The sequence below is a fragment of the Pelodiscus sinensis genome, chromosome 3 (assembly GCF_052426305.1).
Source record: "Pelodiscus sinensis isolate ZL-2025 chromosome 3, ASM5242630v1, whole genome shotgun sequence".
NCBI classification, from domain to species: Eukaryota; Metazoa; Chordata; order Testudines; family Trionychidae; genus Pelodiscus; species Pelodiscus sinensis.
In genome coordinates this window covers 139,128,056-139,146,442 of record NC_143054.1, presented here as the reverse complement: position 1 = coordinate 139,146,442, position 18,387 = coordinate 139,128,056, and the positions used below count along the sequence as shown (strand labels likewise).

The 18,387-nt window shown below is 43.2% G+C and overlaps 1 protein-coding gene across 4 annotated transcripts in view; it reads right to left on the bottom strand.

The window, feature by feature from the left end:
* Positions 1-17,155: 17,155 nt before the first annotated feature.
* Positions 17,156-18,387, bottom strand: part of LOC102447280 (maestro heat-like repeat-containing protein family member 1) — an 80,170-nt gene continuing 78,938 nt past the window's right edge. For all 4 annotated transcript variants that reach the window (XM_089777383.1, XM_089777384.1, XM_089777386.1 and 1 more), the window contains one exon: positions 17,156-17,427. In XM_089777383.1, coding sequence (XP_089633509.1) covers positions 17,408-17,427 — 20 coding nt within the window. In that variant the 3' untranslated portion in view covers positions 17,156-17,407. The remainder of the gene's footprint in view (positions 17,428-18,387) is intronic.

The window sequence follows — 18,387 nt, the reverse complement described above, 5'->3', positions numbered from 1 at the left end:
TCATTAAGCCTGACATCCTGAGAGGGGAAAAGAAAAGAGAGGATAATAATACACGTTGCAGCATTTTAACAGGCAGCAGATACATCCACTTTTGTCATCATGTAAGCAATCACCTAGCCTATCTGCTAAGGAGGGAGAGGAGAGAGGGCACCCACATACACTCAATTCATCCATTTCCAGGGACACTAGACTAAGTTTAGGCAAAGCCAATTGCTTTGTGAGAAGGTGGCACTCTCGCTTTCTCTATAATGCATATCTCTGAAATGACATGGGCCAAGATTTTCAAAGATATGCACCTACATCCATTTAGACATCTAAATAAGTGTCTTGATTTCCACAAGTGCCAAATACCTACCAGCTCCCATTGACATTAGTAGGAGCTGCTGTGTGTGCTTTCCAGCTCTATTTAGCACATGGAGACCCTGTCCTAAGTACTGAAACCCCGTGCTGTGGAACACTATAGCTCAACATATCAACTCCTAAATTACACACATATTTAATCCGCCTCCCCTTCCTAATGTACTTAAAGGACTAAAGTATTGGGTGATCCTGGCCTCTTTCCCAAAGTGTTCCTTATGGCTACGTCTAGACTACTTCCCCCCCCCCCCGAAAGGAGATATGCAAATGTGGTGCTAATTTGCATATCTTCCGATTGCTTTTTTGAACGCGAGTTTTTCGAAGGTGAAAGTAGTTTGGTTCCTTTTTTTGTCTTGCAGCACCTTCACACTTACCTGAGGACATGGCAATGATGCTCAATCCCTGTATATGGTGAAAAGATTATTTTGCCCTCCTGTCTAGCACACAGTGTAGCCACTACTAGTCTGTAGGCCAGGGGTGGAGAACTTAAGGCTTGGGGGCTTAGATGCAGTCCCAGGTTTGCCTGGATCTGGCTCCTGAGGCTCAGGGCACACTCCAGCTCCCCTGCTGGTCCACAAAAACTATTAGCCTGGGTCCTTCTAGGCTCTGGTGTGTGAGGGAAATGTGAAGGTCTTTCTCCTTGTCAGTCAGGGGCCACGTCAGTGAGGGTTTTGTGGGTTTTTTTTTTTTTTTTTTGCTTTTTACTTGTGTGTGGCCCCTGACTGATTTTAATGTGGGTCAATGGCCCCCGACCCCAAAAAAGTTCCCCACCCCCTGTTGCAGGCTATTGCAGACACATTTTAGTAAAAAGATAACATCAGTGGAAGTTGATTCTCAGTCTTTTCTATTGATTTCAGTGGGAGCTGGATCAATCATGATCCCTAAATCCTCTAACTGAAGAACTTGACTCATCAATCAACAAAGCTAGCCGTATCTATCTGGCTTTGGTAGTCACCAAATAAAATATGAGTTTGATTTACTGCCACCTATTACTCTACATATAAACTGGGTACATTTTGTTTGGGAGTTTAAGAAATCTGTTGCCATAAGTACAGTATAGAGGTGTCTGTGCTAAGTCTCATAGTATGACAGCAACCTTATAATTGAACATTGATATATACTTTGAGGGATTGCCTGAAATCTTGCCTATTTTGCTAAAGATCCCTTGAGGGAGAGAGGGACACAGGAACTTAATGAAAACAGAACGGTGTTGCTGAAGCTATGCTAAAGCTAATTGCAAAAATATTCCCTATTCCTATCTGGAATTAGTGCTTCATCCAATAGGTAGTGAATCCATTATATGTTGAAATACAGCCAGAGCACCAGTTACCCCATTTGAAAGTACACTAAGAACATAAGAATATAAGAATGGCCATACTGGGTCGGACCAAGGGTCCATCTAGCCCAGTATCCTGTCTGCTGACAGTGGCCAATACCAGATACCCCAGAGGGAAGGAACACAACAGGTAATCCTCATTTGATCCCTTCCCTGTCACCCATTTCCAGACAAACAGAGGCTAGGGACTCCATTCCTACCCACCCTGGCTAAGAACCATTGGTGGACATAACCTCCACGAATCTATCTAGCTCTTAGAATCATAGAATTATAGAACACTAGAACTGGAAGGGACCTCGAGAGGTCGAGTCCACTCCTCTGCCATCATGGCAGGACCCAGTACTGTCTAGACGATCCCCAATAGATCTCTCTCCAATCTGCTCTTAAATATCTACAGAGATGGAGGTTCCACAACCTCCCCGGGCAACTTATTCCAGTGTATAACCATGCTGACAGTTAGGAAGTTTTTCCTAATGTCCAACCCAAACCTCCTTTACTGCAGTTTAAGCCCATTGCTTCTTGACTTATCATCAGAGGCCAAGGAGAACAAATTTTCTCCCTCCTCCTTGTGACACCTTTTTAGATACCTGAAAAACACTATCGTGTCCCCTCTCGGTCTTCTCCTTTCTAAACTAAACAAGCCCAGTTCTTTCAGTCTTCCTTCAGAGGTCATGCTCTCTAGACCTTTAATCATTTAATTGTTGCTCTTCTCTGGACCTTCTCCAATTTCTCCACATCTTTCTTGAAATGTGGTGCCCAGAACAGGATACAATATTCCAACTGAGGGCTAATCAGTGCAGAGTAGTGCGGAAGAATGACTTCCTGTGTCTTGCTCACAACACTACTGTTAATGCATCCCAGAATCATGTTTACTTTTTTTGCAACAGTGTCACACTGTTGACCCATATTTAGCCTGTAGTACACTATGACCCCTAGATCCCTTTCTGCAGTACTCCTTCCTAGACAGTCGCTTCCCATTGTGTATGTGTGAAATGGATTGTTCTTTCCTAAGTGGAGTACTTTGAATTTGTCCTTATTAAACTTCATCCTATTTACTTCAGACCATTTCTCCAGTTTGTCCAGATCATTTTGAATTATGACCCTATCCTCCAAAGCAGTTGCAACCCCTTCTGGCTTCGTATAATCTGCACTCTTACTAAGCATCCTCTCTATGCCAATATCTAAATTGTTGATGAAGGTATTGAACATAACTGGTCCCACAGAACCCCACTTATTATGCCCTTCCAGCAGGATTGTGAACCATTAATAACTACTCTCTGAGAACGGTTATCCAGCCAGTTATGAACCCACCTTACAGTAACCCCATCTAAGTTGTATTTACTCAGTTTATTGATAAGAATATCGTGTGAGACCGTATCAAATGCCTTACTAAAATCTAGGTATACCACATCCACTGCTCCTCTCTTATCCACAAGACTCGTTATCCTATCCTCTTTTTTGAACCCTATTAAAATCCTAGCCTTCACCACATCCTCTGGCAAGGAGTTCCAGAGGTTGACTGTGCGCTGAGTGAAGAAAAACTTGCTTTTGTTTGTTTTAAACCTGCTGCCTATTAATTTCATTTGATGACCCCTAGTTCTTATATTGTGGGAATAAGCAAATAATTTTTCCTTATTCACTTTTTCCACACCAGTCATGACTTTATAGACCTCTATCATATTCCCCCTTAGTCTCCTCTTTTCTATGATGCCAATATCTTTTTTGAGATGATTCAACCACGTCTGTATGCCGTATTCAAGATGTGGGCATACCATGGTTTTGTATAGAGGCAATAAGATGTTCTCTATCTTATTATTCTCTATCCCGTTTTAAATTATTTCTAACATCCTGTTTGCTTTTTTGACTGCTGCTGCACATTGAGTGGATACTTTCAGAGAACTATCCCCAATGACTCCAAGATCTCTCTCGAGTAGTTGTAGCCAAATTAATCCCCATCATATTGTATGTATAGTTGGAATTATGCTTTCCAATGTGCATTAGTTTACATTTATCAACATTAAATTTTATGTGCCATTTTGTTGCGCAATCACCTAGTTTTGTGAGATCTTTTTGAAGCTCTTCACAGTCTGCTTTGGTTTTAACTACCTTGAGCAGTTTGGTATCATCGGCAAATTTTGCCACCTCACTGTTTACCTCTTTCCAGATCATTTATAAATCAGTTGAAAAGGACTGGTCCCAGGACAAACTCTTGGGGGACACTACTAGTTACCTCTCTCCATTCTGAAAACGTACCCTTTATTCCTACCCTTTGTTTCCTATCTTTTGGCTAGTTATCAGTCCACAAAAGGACCTTCCCTCTTGTCCCATGACAACTTAGTTTACTTAAAAGCATTTGATGAGGGACCTTGTCAAAGGCTTACTGGGAATCTAAGTACACTATATCCACTGGATCCCCCTTGTCCACATGCTTGTTAACCTCCTCAAAGAACTCCAGGGGTATGTTTACACAGCAAAGTTATTTCGAAATAACAGCCGTGATTTTGAAATAACTACCCTAGCATCTACACAGCTAGACTGTTATTTCAAAATGAATTTGCAATAGCAGAGGGCTGATTTCAAAATTGGTAAACCTCATTCCACGAGGAATAATGCCAATTTCGAAATTGCTATTTCAAAATAAGTGCTACGTGAACACTTATTTCGAAATAGGGGGCCTCCAGCCTTCTCAGGGTGCCCTAGTGGCCACTCTGGCCTCAACCAAGAACACTTCTCTCCCTCCCTCGCTCCCCAGAGCCCTTAAAGGGGTAGACTCTGGCCACAGTGCCTATGCCTGCTCCAAGCCTGCCAGCCCAGAGCCAGCAGTCACTGCCCCGACCCAGTGGCCCCAAAACATGAGCCAGCAAGCCACTGGCAGCCAGCCCTCCACACCACTCCCCAGGAGCAGTCTGCCAGCTCCCAGGAGCCTGCCAGGGCCTGGAGAAGGTGGGCCACTTCCTGGTCCAGGGTGGAGATCAAGGACCTTATTCAGGTTTGGGCGGGATGCCCCCAACGTCCATGATCTCCACACTAGACAGAGGAACGCAGCCATCTATTGCAGGATAGCTGCCAGCCTGGCTGCCAAAGGCCACATGTGAACCCAGGAGCAGGTTCGCATGAAAATCAAGTTGGTCCAGTGAGACCCTCAACCCTGAGCCCTGAGCTTCCTCTCCCCCTTTTTCCCCTTGATTCCCCCTTCCAGCTCCCTCCTCCCAGGTTTACCCTTCCCCTCTCTCACCCTCTCTCCTCCCCTCTCCCGCCTCCTTTCCCCAGTTTCACCAGAGTTTCATTCCCTCCCTCCTCCCCCCCCCAGTTTTGTTAAATACAGAGTTTGTGTTCGTGAAAATACATGTATTTTATTTTACATCAGGAAGGGGGATTAGGGAGGGGTAAGTGGAAGGACGTGAGGGACGAATGAGGCACAAGCCCCCAGTGGGACAGACCAGGGGAGGCTCTTAGTGCTCCTCAGGGTGGAAGTTCTCCTGCAGGGCCTCCTGGATATTGACAGCCTCCCGATGGACCTCCCAGATGGCAGCCTGCAGAAAGTGCAGCCAGGCTTGCAGCAACGTGTTCAAGAGAAGCACCAGAGTGCCTAGGGGCAGCTCTGGCTCCATGTTGCAGAGTGGTGTGGTGTCCCAAGTGAGGGCAACCAGAGCATGCAGAGACAAAATGCTTTGCTGTCCTTCATCGAGATAGGCAAGCAAGCAGGGAAAGCTGAGAACTGGCTGTCCATGGGGGGGTCCCTTTAAGCACAGCCTGCAGATAGCCTCAGGCAGCAGCCACACAAAGTAACTCCTGACCTGATGCCCTACTGGACCTGTTTCCGGCCAACCTTAAATGCGATTCAGCGTCCACTCAGTGTGGATGTGCTATTTCAATTAGCAAAAAGCTATTTTGCAATGCATTTTGTGTGTAGACGCATTATTATTTTGAAATAATGCTGCAGTGTAGTCAAACCCTAGCAGATTAGTAAGGCATCATTTCTCTTTACAGAAACTATGTTGACTTTTGCCCAACAAATTATGTTCATCAATGTGCCAGACAATTTTATTCTTTAGTATAGTTTCAACTAATTTGTCCAGTACTGATGTTAGATTTACCGGTCTGTAATTGCCAGGATCACCTCTAGAGCTCTTTTTAAATATTGATGTCACATTAGCTATCTTCCAGTCATTGGGTACGGAAGCTGATTTAAAGGATAGATTACAAACCACAGTTAATAGTTCCGCAATTTCACATTTGAGTTCTTTCAGAACTCTTGGGTGAATGCCATCTGGTTCTGGTGACTTGTTATTGTTTAGTTTATCAATTTGTTCCAAAACCTCCTCTAATGACATCTCAATCTGGGACAATTTTTCATCTAAAAAGAATGGCTCAGGTTTGGGAATCTCTCCAATATCCTCAGCCTTGAAGACTGAAGCAAATAATTCAATTAGTTTTTCCGCAATGACTTTATCATCTTTGAGTGCTCTTTTAGCATCTCAATCATCCAAGGGCCCCACTGGTTGTTTAGCCAGCTTCTCGCTTCTGAGGTACTTAAAAAACATTTTGCTATTACTTTTTGAGTGTTTGGCTAGCTGATCTTCAAACTTCTTTTTGGCTCTTCTTATTATATTTTTACCCTTAATTTGACAAAGTTTATGCTCCTTTCTATTTTTCACATTATACTAGAATTGCCCCTTATGGGTATTGTTGGGCACACTCAAAATTCATGCTTGCACTTCAGTTGCTGGTAAGTTTGAGATACATCTAATTGTACAAAATTATCTCTTGCTGTGAAAATAGGAATCCTGGGTTTCTGGACTTGGATATTGGTCTCCATATAACAAGGGCTTCACTGGTATCACCAATGCATACGGTACTGATCTTTTCCAGTATACACACAGTGGGTGCTGTGCATTCTAAAAAAATATTCCACAGCTACTGCCACTTTGAGTAACCAGTTTTTCTGGTTTTTAACAGCTTCTTTGGTATCATTCGGCATAGGTCTGACTGTAGTGTTTAGTTTGGCTCTGTAGACACACAAAGTTCACACCTTTTATCAAACACAGTATAGCAGTAAAAATCTAAGAACATTTTTTTTGTGATATCACATGTTCCAAGGCAATGAGTATGTTATTTACTTAAGCCCAATTTCTTCACAAAGGCTTTAAGAAGTTATGACCCAACAATGAGCTCTCTTGCCTGTTACAATGAAGTACACATTATACTATTTGCTTTGATACTCTACCTTAACCTTGACTTTTCCCAACATTGCTATACTTTCTTTGCTTTCAAATACTCACTGTGTGCTCTAACAGCATCACAATGAAACTTTCTACAAAGCTCTCTAGTATCAGAGATGTTAAGGCCATATGAATGGCCAGACCAATGGTCCATTTAGCACAGTATCCTGTCTTTCAACAGTGATCAATCCCAGATGCTACAAAGGGAATAAACAGAACAGGGCAATTATCAAGTGAGCCGTCTGCTGTCATCCATTCCCAGCATTTGGCAAGCAGAGTGTTAGGGATATTGAGCGAAGGGATTGGATCTCTGTCTGTCTTGGCTATTAACTGTCGATGGACCTATCCTCCATGAATGTATCTCATTTTTTTAAAACTATGTATATTTATGACCTTTACACTATCTATTGGGAATGCGTTCACAGGTTGATTGTATGTTCTGTGAAGAAACACTTCCTTTTGTCTTAAACCTGCTGCCTATTCATTTCATTCTCGTTCCTGTGTTATGTGAAGGGGCAAATAACACTTCCTAATTCATTTTCTGCACATCATTCTTGATTTTATAGACATCTATCATATCCCCCCTTAGTCAACTTTTGTTCCAAACTGAACAGTCACAGTAAATTTTAATCTCTCTTCATATGAAAGCTGTTCTATACCCTTAATCATTTTTGTTGCCCTTTTCTGAACCTTTTCCATTTCTAATATTTTTTTTGAGATGGTGCCACCAGAACTACACACAGTATTCAAAATGTGGGCATACCATGGATTTATATGTGACATGATATTTTGTGTCTATCCCTTTCATAATGGTTGCTAATGCTGTTACCTTTTTTGACTGCTGCTGTACATCGAGTGGAAGTGTTCAGAGAACTATCAATAATGACACCAAGATCTTCCTTGAGTGGTTTAAGGAGGTTCAAACTCCTTGCTGCAGCACCTCCTGCTGGTTACACTGGGAATTAGCTCAGTTTCTTGGAGTGTGCCACTTTCTGGCTGGCGTCTCACCTGTCGTCACTTTCTGCTCTGCTGTCTTCACCATCCAGACCCCACATCATTCCCTGGACTATGGTGTCCTCTTTGGGACACTGCCCTTTGGCAGTGCCCACCACTTCTGGGGGTACCAGTAGTCTTTAGTCTCACCCCCTGCCACTGTGGCCAACTTCAGCCTAATTGTCTAGCTCATTGATCCAGGGGCAAGCTGCAGTCTGTAAAGGCCATGATCCAGTGTGGCCAAGTGGGATGCAAGGGAGAAGCAGGGAACCCAGGCCCATCCACTACTCTGAATCCAAACCCAGGGACCCTCTTGTGTCAGCCTTGTCCTCCCCTCCTTCACACCCTTTCCCAGGCCCACTGACAAGAGGGGAAATAGAGAGAAGTTGTCCCAATGCCTGGCAATTCAAAGAGGCCTTGGGTTCCTGGCCACCACCTCTGTTACTGTGGCAGTGATGGTAGCTGGAGCCCCAGACCCCTTTGAATCACTGTTGGAGGGGCAGAGTGGTACTCTGCCCCTCCATGTAGCTTTGAAGGCAGAGAGGGGGGACACACCCTGGTTTGGGCGGTGCTGAGGGATGGCTGCCCTAGGTGCTGACCTTTCCACCCAGTGTGGACATGGGTCCCCCCCACACCTTGTCCCAGGGCCCCCGGTGACTGTTGACTCTGCTGCCCTTGCTGGAGTGAGGCAGCCATCCCACTACAAGTGGTAACAGCTAATTTAGAACTCATTGTTCTCCATTGTGAAAACTGATAATTTATCCTATACTTTTTTTTTCTGGTCTTAATCAGTTAATGATTCATGGGAGGACCATCCCTGTTATCCCATGACTTCTTACTTTGCTTAAGAACTTTTGGTGAGGGATTTTGTCACAGGCTTTTTGAATGTCCAAATATATGTGCTATATCACCCTCGTCTACATATTCTTTGAAGGGCACAAAACATTCTAATACTTTGGCGAGGTATGATTTCCTTTTACAAAAGCGATGTTGGCTTTTCCCCAACAAATCATGTTAATTTCTGTGTCTGATCATTTAGATTTTTTTTTTTTACTACAGTTTAAACCAGTTTGCCTGGTACTGAAGTTAGACTTCCTGGTCCATAATTGCCAAGATTGCCTCTAGAGCCTTTCTGAAATATTGGCATCACATTAACTGTCCTCCAGTCATCTGGTACAGAAACTGATATAAGTGATGTAAGCTGATTTATGTGCTAGCCTCAGGATTGATTTCAAGCTGAACTATACAGTCTTTTATCAGTACTTGTACATAATAAAGAGCGAAAGCTTCTTCTCTGGGTAGGGAGTACAGTAGAATTCTTCATGGTCTAGTGTAACCTACACACCTAGGATACGTCTACACTGCAGATTTTTTACACAAAAACAAACATTTCTGCACAAAAACTCATGGAGCATCCACACTAAAAGCGCGTTTTTGCACAAGTAGATCGTCAGAAGACAAGGCTTTTTGCACAAAAGTTTTTCCTCTTTCTATGAGGAATAATCTTTTGCTCTTGTGCAAAAAGGCGTGTGGATGGAAAACAGGGGTTTCTTGTGCAAGAAATCCCTATCGGAAAAAGCACAGGTGCTTTGATGGCCATTCTGTGAATGGCAATCAGAGCTTTCTGGCACAAGTGTGTCCATGGCAGTGTGGACACTCTCTTATACAAAAGCATATCTCTTGTGCATGGCAATATGGACATGCTCTTGCACAAGAACTTTTTGTGGAAGATCTCTTCTGCAAAAAGTTCTTGTGCAAGAAGCATGCAGTGTAGATGTAGCCATGTATGGTTCCCTGTCCCATGTAGTGGCACTTAGATAAAGTGAAAGCCTCAAAATTAGCCCAAGGCAGGTTTCCCTAGTGTAGACATGCTATCTCGATTTAGAGCCCCAGGAGGAATAACTTAGACTAGCCCCGATGAGGGGCTATTTTGAAATAGCAGAAGTGGAGCAGCTACACACGATTTCTTTCGAAACAGCTATTTTGAAATAGGCATTATTCTTTGTAGAATGAGGTTTACAGAAGTCGGAATAAGCTGTCAGTTATTTCAAAATTATTTCAGAATAGTTCACATAGTTATTTTGGAATAACAGCCGTTATTCTGAAATAACTTGGATGTGTCTACACAGCAAACAGTCTTTTCTAGGTACGCATGTTTTGCAGTGAATGAGTATAGTTTTCTGTTCTTCACAGTTTCTTCCATAAGATCTGCGGTGGTATTTACTGCAAAGGCCATTCTCTTTGGCAAACTCTCATATGTGTTTCACAGGACACCTATTCCAGCCTTTTATCTGCTTCAAGAAGCACATTTCAATCTTTCTCTTTGGTGTTTCCAGTGCAGTTCTCTTATTTTGAGTATAAGTGCTTCAGTGGTGATCAAATTTACTAACCAGACCCAGATTGTCATGATATGGATTTTCTGATCTTACAAAGTGCCCTGAAGAGATTAGAATAGCTAGGCTGCCAGCAATGAGACAATTTTAAAAAGAAGAAGAGGAAGTTACTCACCTTGTGCAGTAACTACTGTTCTTTGAGGTGTGTGTCCCTGTGGGTGCTCCATTCTAGGTGTCGGGCTCGTGCCAGTGCCCCAGGTCGGAAATTCATCAGCCATGGTTGAGCCGGACCGTGCATGCACAGCGACATAGTGTGCCCTTCGCACCATTTCTGAGTCTGCGCGCGGTCCGGCTCTCGCCAGTTCCTCCTAATTGGATCACCCTGAAAGACATAACGAACAGACTCTGAAGCGGGTAGGAGGGTGGGTCATGGAGCACCCATGGGGGGACACACCTCGAAGAAGGCATTACTGCACAAGGTGAGTAACTTCCTCTTCTTCTTCGGGTAGCGTCCCCATGGGTGCTCCACTTTAGGAGAGTACAGAGCAGTCGCCTGGTCTACGGCAGTAGGATTGGAGCTAAGATGTCTGTGCTGAGGAGAGTACTGCAGAAGCCAGTGCTCAGTCTCGAATGACAACATCAATTGCATAATGTTTCGCAAATGTTATATCTGAAGACCAGGTTGCCGCACGGCGGATATCTTACAGCGGGATGCCTTCAAGGAAGGCTGTCAATGTGGCTGTCACCCTAGTGGAGTGAGCATTCATCAAGGTAGGTATTGGGTTATTGCATATTGAACAACATTATGTGATGCATTTAAACAGTTAGTTTAGAAATATGTTGCGATGTCAAAGGCTGGCCCTTGGTTCGTCTGTCTGTGCATAGTAGCATACATTGTGACTGTCAGAAGGAGTGTGTTCTCTCAAGGTAGAAAGCCAATGCTCTACGCACGTCTAAAGTATGTAACCAGGCTTCATGGCCTGAAGTATGTGGTTTGGGATAGAAGGTTAGAAGTATTATGGGCTTGTTGACATGGAATTCCGAGTTCACTTTTGGTAAGACGTTAGGGTGGGATCGTAGTATTACTTCCTGATTGGTAAACAAAGTATAAGATGGGGCAGCCGACAGAGCAGCCAGCTCACCCACTCGCCATGCTGATGTAATAGCTAGAAGGAAGACAACTTTCATTGTGAGTATGGTCATGTCACAGGTGGCTAGGGGTTCAAATGGTGGGTACGTTAGAGTGTCCAAAACCAGCTGCAAGTCCCACAGCACAGGAGTTTTTCTGCATGGAGGGTATAGATTTGCAAGGCCTTTTAAAAATTGTTTGATCATGGGGTGAGCAAATATTGAGTAACCTTCTATCGGTTGTTTGAAGGCAGAGATCACCGAGAGATGAACCCGGTTGGAGGGCAACATCAGTCCCGACTGCTGGAGGTGCAGTATGTAGTCCAGGATACAATGGGTAGGGATGGACAGTGTGTCGAGCCTATTAGCCGTGCACCAAGGATAAAAGCGATGTCATTTATAAAGGTAAGTCGTTCGTGTGAAGTCATGTCTACTGTGCATTAACAGGTTTCACCTCTTGAGAACAGATGACTTCCACTCAGTGGAACTAGCTAGGAACCACCCTGATAGGTGTAGTTGATCGATTCGGGGTGTATCATGGAGCGTCCCCGTTGCGTCAGCAGGTCGGGTTGTTCTGGCAAGTGGTATGGAGGCCATGGGGACATTTGTAGAAGAAGTGGAAGCCATGTCTCCCTGGGCCAAAACGGGGCTATACTTATGACCGTGGCCCTGTCCATGGCTATCTTCTCCAGTACTGTCGGAAGAAATGGAATTGTTGGAAAAGCGTATAGTAGGTGGCGACTCCAATCGAGCAGGAATGCGTCCCCGAGGGACTTCAGTCCCTGTTCCGATCTAGAGCAGTATTTCGGACACTTAGCATTGAGGTTTGTTGCGAATAAGTCTGTAGTGGGGTACCCCCATCACTGGATGAGAAAGTGCATTGCATCGCATTTGAGCTCCCACTCATGCTGGGGAAAGAAGTGCCTGCTGAGGGTATCAGCAATGGTATTGTCCTTGCCCAGTAGGTATGTACCAATGATGCTGATGCCTTGCCGAACACACCAGTTTCACAGCCGTGTGGCTTCTGCACAAAGGGATTTCAACCTGGCTCCACCTTGACGGTTGATATAGTAAACTGTGGTGGTGTTGTTGGTAAGGACTTGAATCATATGGCCGCAAATTGTGGGTAAGAATGCTTTGCAGGCATTGAATACTACTGCCCTGAGCTCCAGAAGATTGATATGTTGAAGCGCTTCTGTCGCGGTCCATCATCCTTGCGCATGTTCTCCTGAGCAATGAGCTCCCCACCCCAAAAGAGATGCGTCTGTTGTAATTTGTATGGTCGGTAGTGGAAGGGAACATCTGTAAGCATGTTGGTGGAGGAGTCCACCATGCCAGGGAGCGTCACATGATTGGGGGCACCGTCACTAGCCTATGAACATCCTGGTTGTCCGGGCAGTAGATTGAAGCTACCCAGTGCTGTAGGCATCTGAGATGGAACCTAGCATGTTGTACTACGTACGTTGTGGCCACCATATTCCCCATGAGTTGCAAGCACGTGAGTGTGGAGACTCTGGGTCTGATACAGATCGTATGAACAAGGTCTTGTATCTTGTGAAATCTGGCCACAGGAAGATAGGCCTTGGCTGTAGTAGAATCTAGTTGTGCCCCAATGAACTCAAGGGACCTTTAGGGCATGAAAGAGGACTTCTGGGTACTGACTACGAGGCCTAGGGCTGTAAATAAGTCCCTTTTGATGTTGGTGGCCCTTAGTGCCTGGCCATAAGTGGGTGCCTTGATTAGACACTCGTCCAAGTACAGAAATATCATGATGCTGTGATTATGCAGATATGCGGCGACTACCGATAGCATTTTGGAGAAGACCCTGGGTGCGGACGATAGGCCAAATGGAAGAACTCTGTATTGGAAGGGCTGTGTGCCTATGACAAATCTAAGAAAGTGTCTGTGTGCAAGATGTATCGTCACATGGAAATAAGCATCCTGTAAACTGAGGGACGTAAACCAATCTCCCATATTCAGGGCTGGAATGATAAAAGCTAAGGAAGCCATCTTGAACCTGTGTTTCAATAGATATTGATTGAGCCGTTGAAGATCCAGGAACGGTCTCCATTCCCCTGATTTTTTTCTCGGGGAGAAAGTACCAAGAATAAAACCCTTTCCCCTGAAATTATTCAGGCACTCTCTCCACTGCCCCGATGTTTATGAGATGTAGAGCCTCCTGCATTAGGAGAGCCTCATGAGATGGGTCCCTGAAGGAGGACGGGGGGAGGGGAGAAATAGGAGGAAGAGAAAAAAGCGGTATGAAGTAGCCTGATGTTATTAGCTCTCGGACCCAACGATCGGTGTTGATGGCGAACCACCTTTGTTGAAACAGTCATAAACGATGGTGAAAAATTTTCTGCAATTCTGGTTTAGATTGTAGGGGAATGGTCTGCAGCCCCTCAACAAGACCGTCAAACTGACCGCCTGTTGTGAGGGTTAGGTGCCCTACTCATCTGCGGATGTCATTTTGGCTGGCGTGGTTTCCCCCATTGTTGGGGTTCATATTGCCTGTATCTAACTGTGGCGTATGAAAACGGTTGTTGTCTATAATAGGACATATAGCATTTATGGCGGTACGGTGGTGTGTACATACTGAGAGTCCTCAGAGTCGTCCGAGAGTCCTTGCCTGAACGTAGGACTTGGTCGCTATTTTCAGCAAACAGACTCTGTCTGTCAAATGGCAAGTCTTCTACTTTTGCCTGCAGTTCTTTAGGCACCGATGCCATCTGGAGCCAGGATGATCTTCGCATTACCACAGATGTCACTGTGGTGTGAGCTGCTGTGTCAGCGATGTCTAATGAGATTTGTAAAGCTGCCCTTGAGGCAGTATAGCCCTCCTGAACCACTGATTTTAATATTTGACGTTTGTCCTCTGGCAAGTGTTCTAGCAGCATCACCAACTTCATAGAGTTATCAAAGTAGTGATTGGAGAGGAGGGCAGCATAATTTGCCGTCAGCATGGCAGAGGAGTAAACCTTCTTTTCAAAGAGGTCTAAACATTTCACCGGTGGCGTCGCATGCCACCACACATACGCATTCTGGCTGAACGCGTCCGGCCTTTAGGAATAATCATCCATTTTCGTAAACCTTTACCCACCTTCCTCACTCTCTATTCTGACCATCAGATATTATCACTTTGTTTTCTCTTATCCCAGGACTCAGTCCATATGTAAATATCTTCATGTTCATAATCCTTTACATCAAAACTGCTAGAAGGAAAGGAAAAATTCAAAAGTCTTCCCTCCCTATTCCACTATATGAATTAGTTGACTTGTGATTAGTACTTTTCCATATATCAAGAACGGGATTAAAAATATGCATTTAATTTACATAATGATAGAATTCCCTTGTTGAATAGGATATATGAATACACCTTCATAAACACATTCTGGAAAATTAGTGGGACTGCTGTTTTTGGACAAATCACCTTATTTTCTTCTCCAAACGTGGGAAAGGCATCAAGAATGCAATTTCTGGGAAAGCAAACTGAGGTTTGGACTAACACTAGGTAGCCACTGGTTCTTTTGTGTGGCTGCCAAGGGAATTGTTTATAAAACCCAGGTATTTGGACCATGTGGTAAAGAATATGAATTTCATCACAGACATTATTTCATCACATGAACAGTCTTAACAGAAGCATCGTTATGACACAGAATACAAGCATTTTGTGCAGAAACTCCATTCTGGCACAGAACTTAGGTTGATATTTTATAGCAACCAGATTTCTGCCAAACTACTGTAAATATAATATTTTACAACCAAAGTTAAAGTATACCCTCTGTATTAGATAGCAAACAGTAATACACATATATAAATAGTGAGATTTTAGAGAAGAAACTTTGTACAATAGTTTTTTATTAATTAAAAACAAGAAACTTATGTTGACTTACAATGAGACAGATCAGACGAAGTGAAAAAATATCACTATCAGTGTAATTTTCATTAGCACAATAGCTCTATCATATATTTGGAGGATGCATCTTTTCCCCCTCAAAACCGTTTAAGTAGTATTAATTAGTTTTGGCCTTAGCCTTGTTCCCACAGATCCCACTGAGTACACAGTTATGACAAACCTGAAGACAAGAACTGCATCTAAAGACACATAAGGCCATGGCGGTCCTCTCAAGCAAATCAGGGTTGTTGTTGGTTTTGTTGTTGTTGTTGTTTTTGTCGATATCCCTGGTTCATTAGCAGAAAAATAGAAAGAATTTCACATTTTTGATAGAAGACTTCTTTTGAATTCCATATTGCCTCCTACCTGTGACTTCCAAATGAAATATGGTGATCCTATCCTTTTGCTTTCCTGGGTGGTGATGCATAAGGCATTATTTTCAGTTCTGTCCTTTCCATCAGGAAGGCTGTTAATGTGTCTCTATTTAGTTGTCTTCCTGTGCAGAGACTATTTTGAGACAGGTGTGTCTTGTCAGCTTGCTGAGGAAATTTGGTTCCTGATCATTCATGAAAGTCTTATACAAAATATTCTTACTTGGTTACTGTCTGTGTGCTTTGTGGAAAGTAGTCCTCTATCCTACAGTCAGTCTCTGCTGTCTCAAGGTACATTCATATCCTGTGATGGTCTCTCCTTCTTCCCATGCATTTAGTCCTTTCGAGTAGCTTTTTAAAGTTCTGGCTGGTGTAATGTCCCACCATGCCCCTTTTCTCCTATCTGGTCATGTGCAAATTTTTTCTCTGGACTCTCAGTTTACTTGTCTTGGGGAACAGCAGCTCATGCCTTATGTTTTTCTCTGCCTTTGCTTATGGATAGTCTCATCTCTCAAACAAAGAGGGATTAGTGACACCCCATATCACTGTAGGTTGCAAACTCCTCTTGGAAATAGAATTCTTTTCTTCATTTGTGATTGAGTGTGCTTAGCTGTGTACTTCTGGTTAGTCTTTTGAGAACATGCACTGTCTTGTGCTTCAAGGCTCTTGTTATTTTCAGTTCTGGGTCGGTGGACTGGCTTGCCTTTTTTTTCTTCCACTGATTGGCTGTCCCTTGACTTGTCATGTGACAGTCAAGTTTACCTCTTCCTCCACTTTCCTCCTTCTGGAGATGCAAGATGAAACAGGAGTAACTAATTGTAGATTATCAGGGGATTATCTTGTAGGAGCTGAAGTGTGTGTTTTCAACCCATAGCCTTTACAGAGAGGCAGCAGTAAAGGTTATTATTTAAAAAGGCCTCCATTTACTTTGGCTAGATTTCCTGCCAATTTTTTTGTTTCCAGTTCAACCTGTAATCTCTGTGGCTTCATTTCAGACGCAGTGTTCCCTTACCACATCTGAAGTTTATTATTTTGGTCTCTGGGACAATAGCCATTGGTCTCAGTAGATACTGATTCCCGTCACGTGACCAGATATAGGCTTGTCAGACCCTGACACCTGTCAAGTGACTGGAAGCTGGAAATAAAGTTCAGCCAACCTTGCAGCACTCCTGTGTGTAACACCTTTACTACATGGCATTTTGATGTTTTCATGAAAGTAGAGTCATTCAAACATGTAAAATTATTTTGTCAAATTTCAAAGTTATTTCCTTTTCACAATGATCAGAACAGACCATTTTTTACATTCCAGTATATGTTTTGCAAAAGATTAAGTAAATTTTTAAGTGAAAACTTTATCAAAATCCAATCAATATAGACAAGCCAGTGGTTATGGTACTGTGGAAGCAGGCACCCAATGGTGAACACCACTCAGCAAGACATACGTTTGATCTGAGCACAGCATGTGCTTATGTGATAGAGATGTATCTGCCAGTTAAACAAAGTTCCGCAGAGGCATGTGATCCAAATACAATATATATGCCAGAGATAATGAGCACCGAACACATTTCCTGAACTGTGGAAATGCTACAGATGGAAGAGGTTTACTCATTCTGCATTCACACACGGAAGCAATGGTGACCAGGAATCCACATGGTTACTTCTCCTGATCTCTTTTCTTTCTCCCTCAGTTAGTTCAGCTGCTCTGTGTGACTCTGCTTTTTCAGCAGTTATCGGAGAGTTTGCAGACCTGTCACTGGTGTTAATTTCTGATTTTAATATGCAGCTGCAGCACCTATGAGTAAGGAAAATAGCATCAGTTAGCAAGAATAGTTACTGCAATGCTGTGTGCACATTCCGACGGCTTGCGACCAACATGAAATGTGTAAAAGGATATGCCACCATCATTTCCATTTTGGTGCCAAAATAGCAACCAACAAATACAATGTAATTTTTCCTGATTTCCCTCACTTTTTTTCATTTTAATTCATTCCAAAGAGTGACCCACATCAAGACTAAAATCAAGGCCAGAAGGACAAGTTATCATAGAAAATGCACCTTTGCAAAATAACCGAACACTTTTACATTTTTAGGGGTCATAGACACAGGGTATGTCTAGACTATAGAGCTTTTCTGGGATACTGGAGGTCTCCCAGAAAAGCTCTGTCGTGTCCAAGGAATGTGTCTGCTTTTCCAAAAATTTTTTTGGAAAAACATATGCGTTTTTTGGCATCCCTGTAAACCTCATTTTATGAGGAAGAAGGGATGTTCCCAAAGACGGGTTTTTTTCAACATTTGGTCCTGTGTAGATGGGCCAAATGTTGAAAAAGCCTCTTTTGGAAGAAAAGTGGAAAAAGATACGCAAACTGCAATTTGCGTATCTTTTCCTGACTTTTCTTTGTAGTATAGACACAGCCAGAAAGTATGGCCAGAGTCACTGGGAAGACTAGCCTGTAGATACAACATGGTGCCATGCAGTAGCCACTTCTTTTAGAAACCAGATTCTCTCAACACTGCAGTCCTGGCAAAAGGAACTAACATGTGACCAGGAAGTTGGGAGACATGTGTTTCTGTATGTACAGAATGCAGTATCACCCTCTATTGGCTATGAACAAGAAATAGAGATTATAAAATCTCAATGAATGAAAAAAAGATTGACTGATACTAATATTTAAATGTCAGGCACAGTATTTTCAGGAAAAACAAATTAAGATAGAATTCTGTTTGTAAACAAATATCCAATAACTGAAAAGCA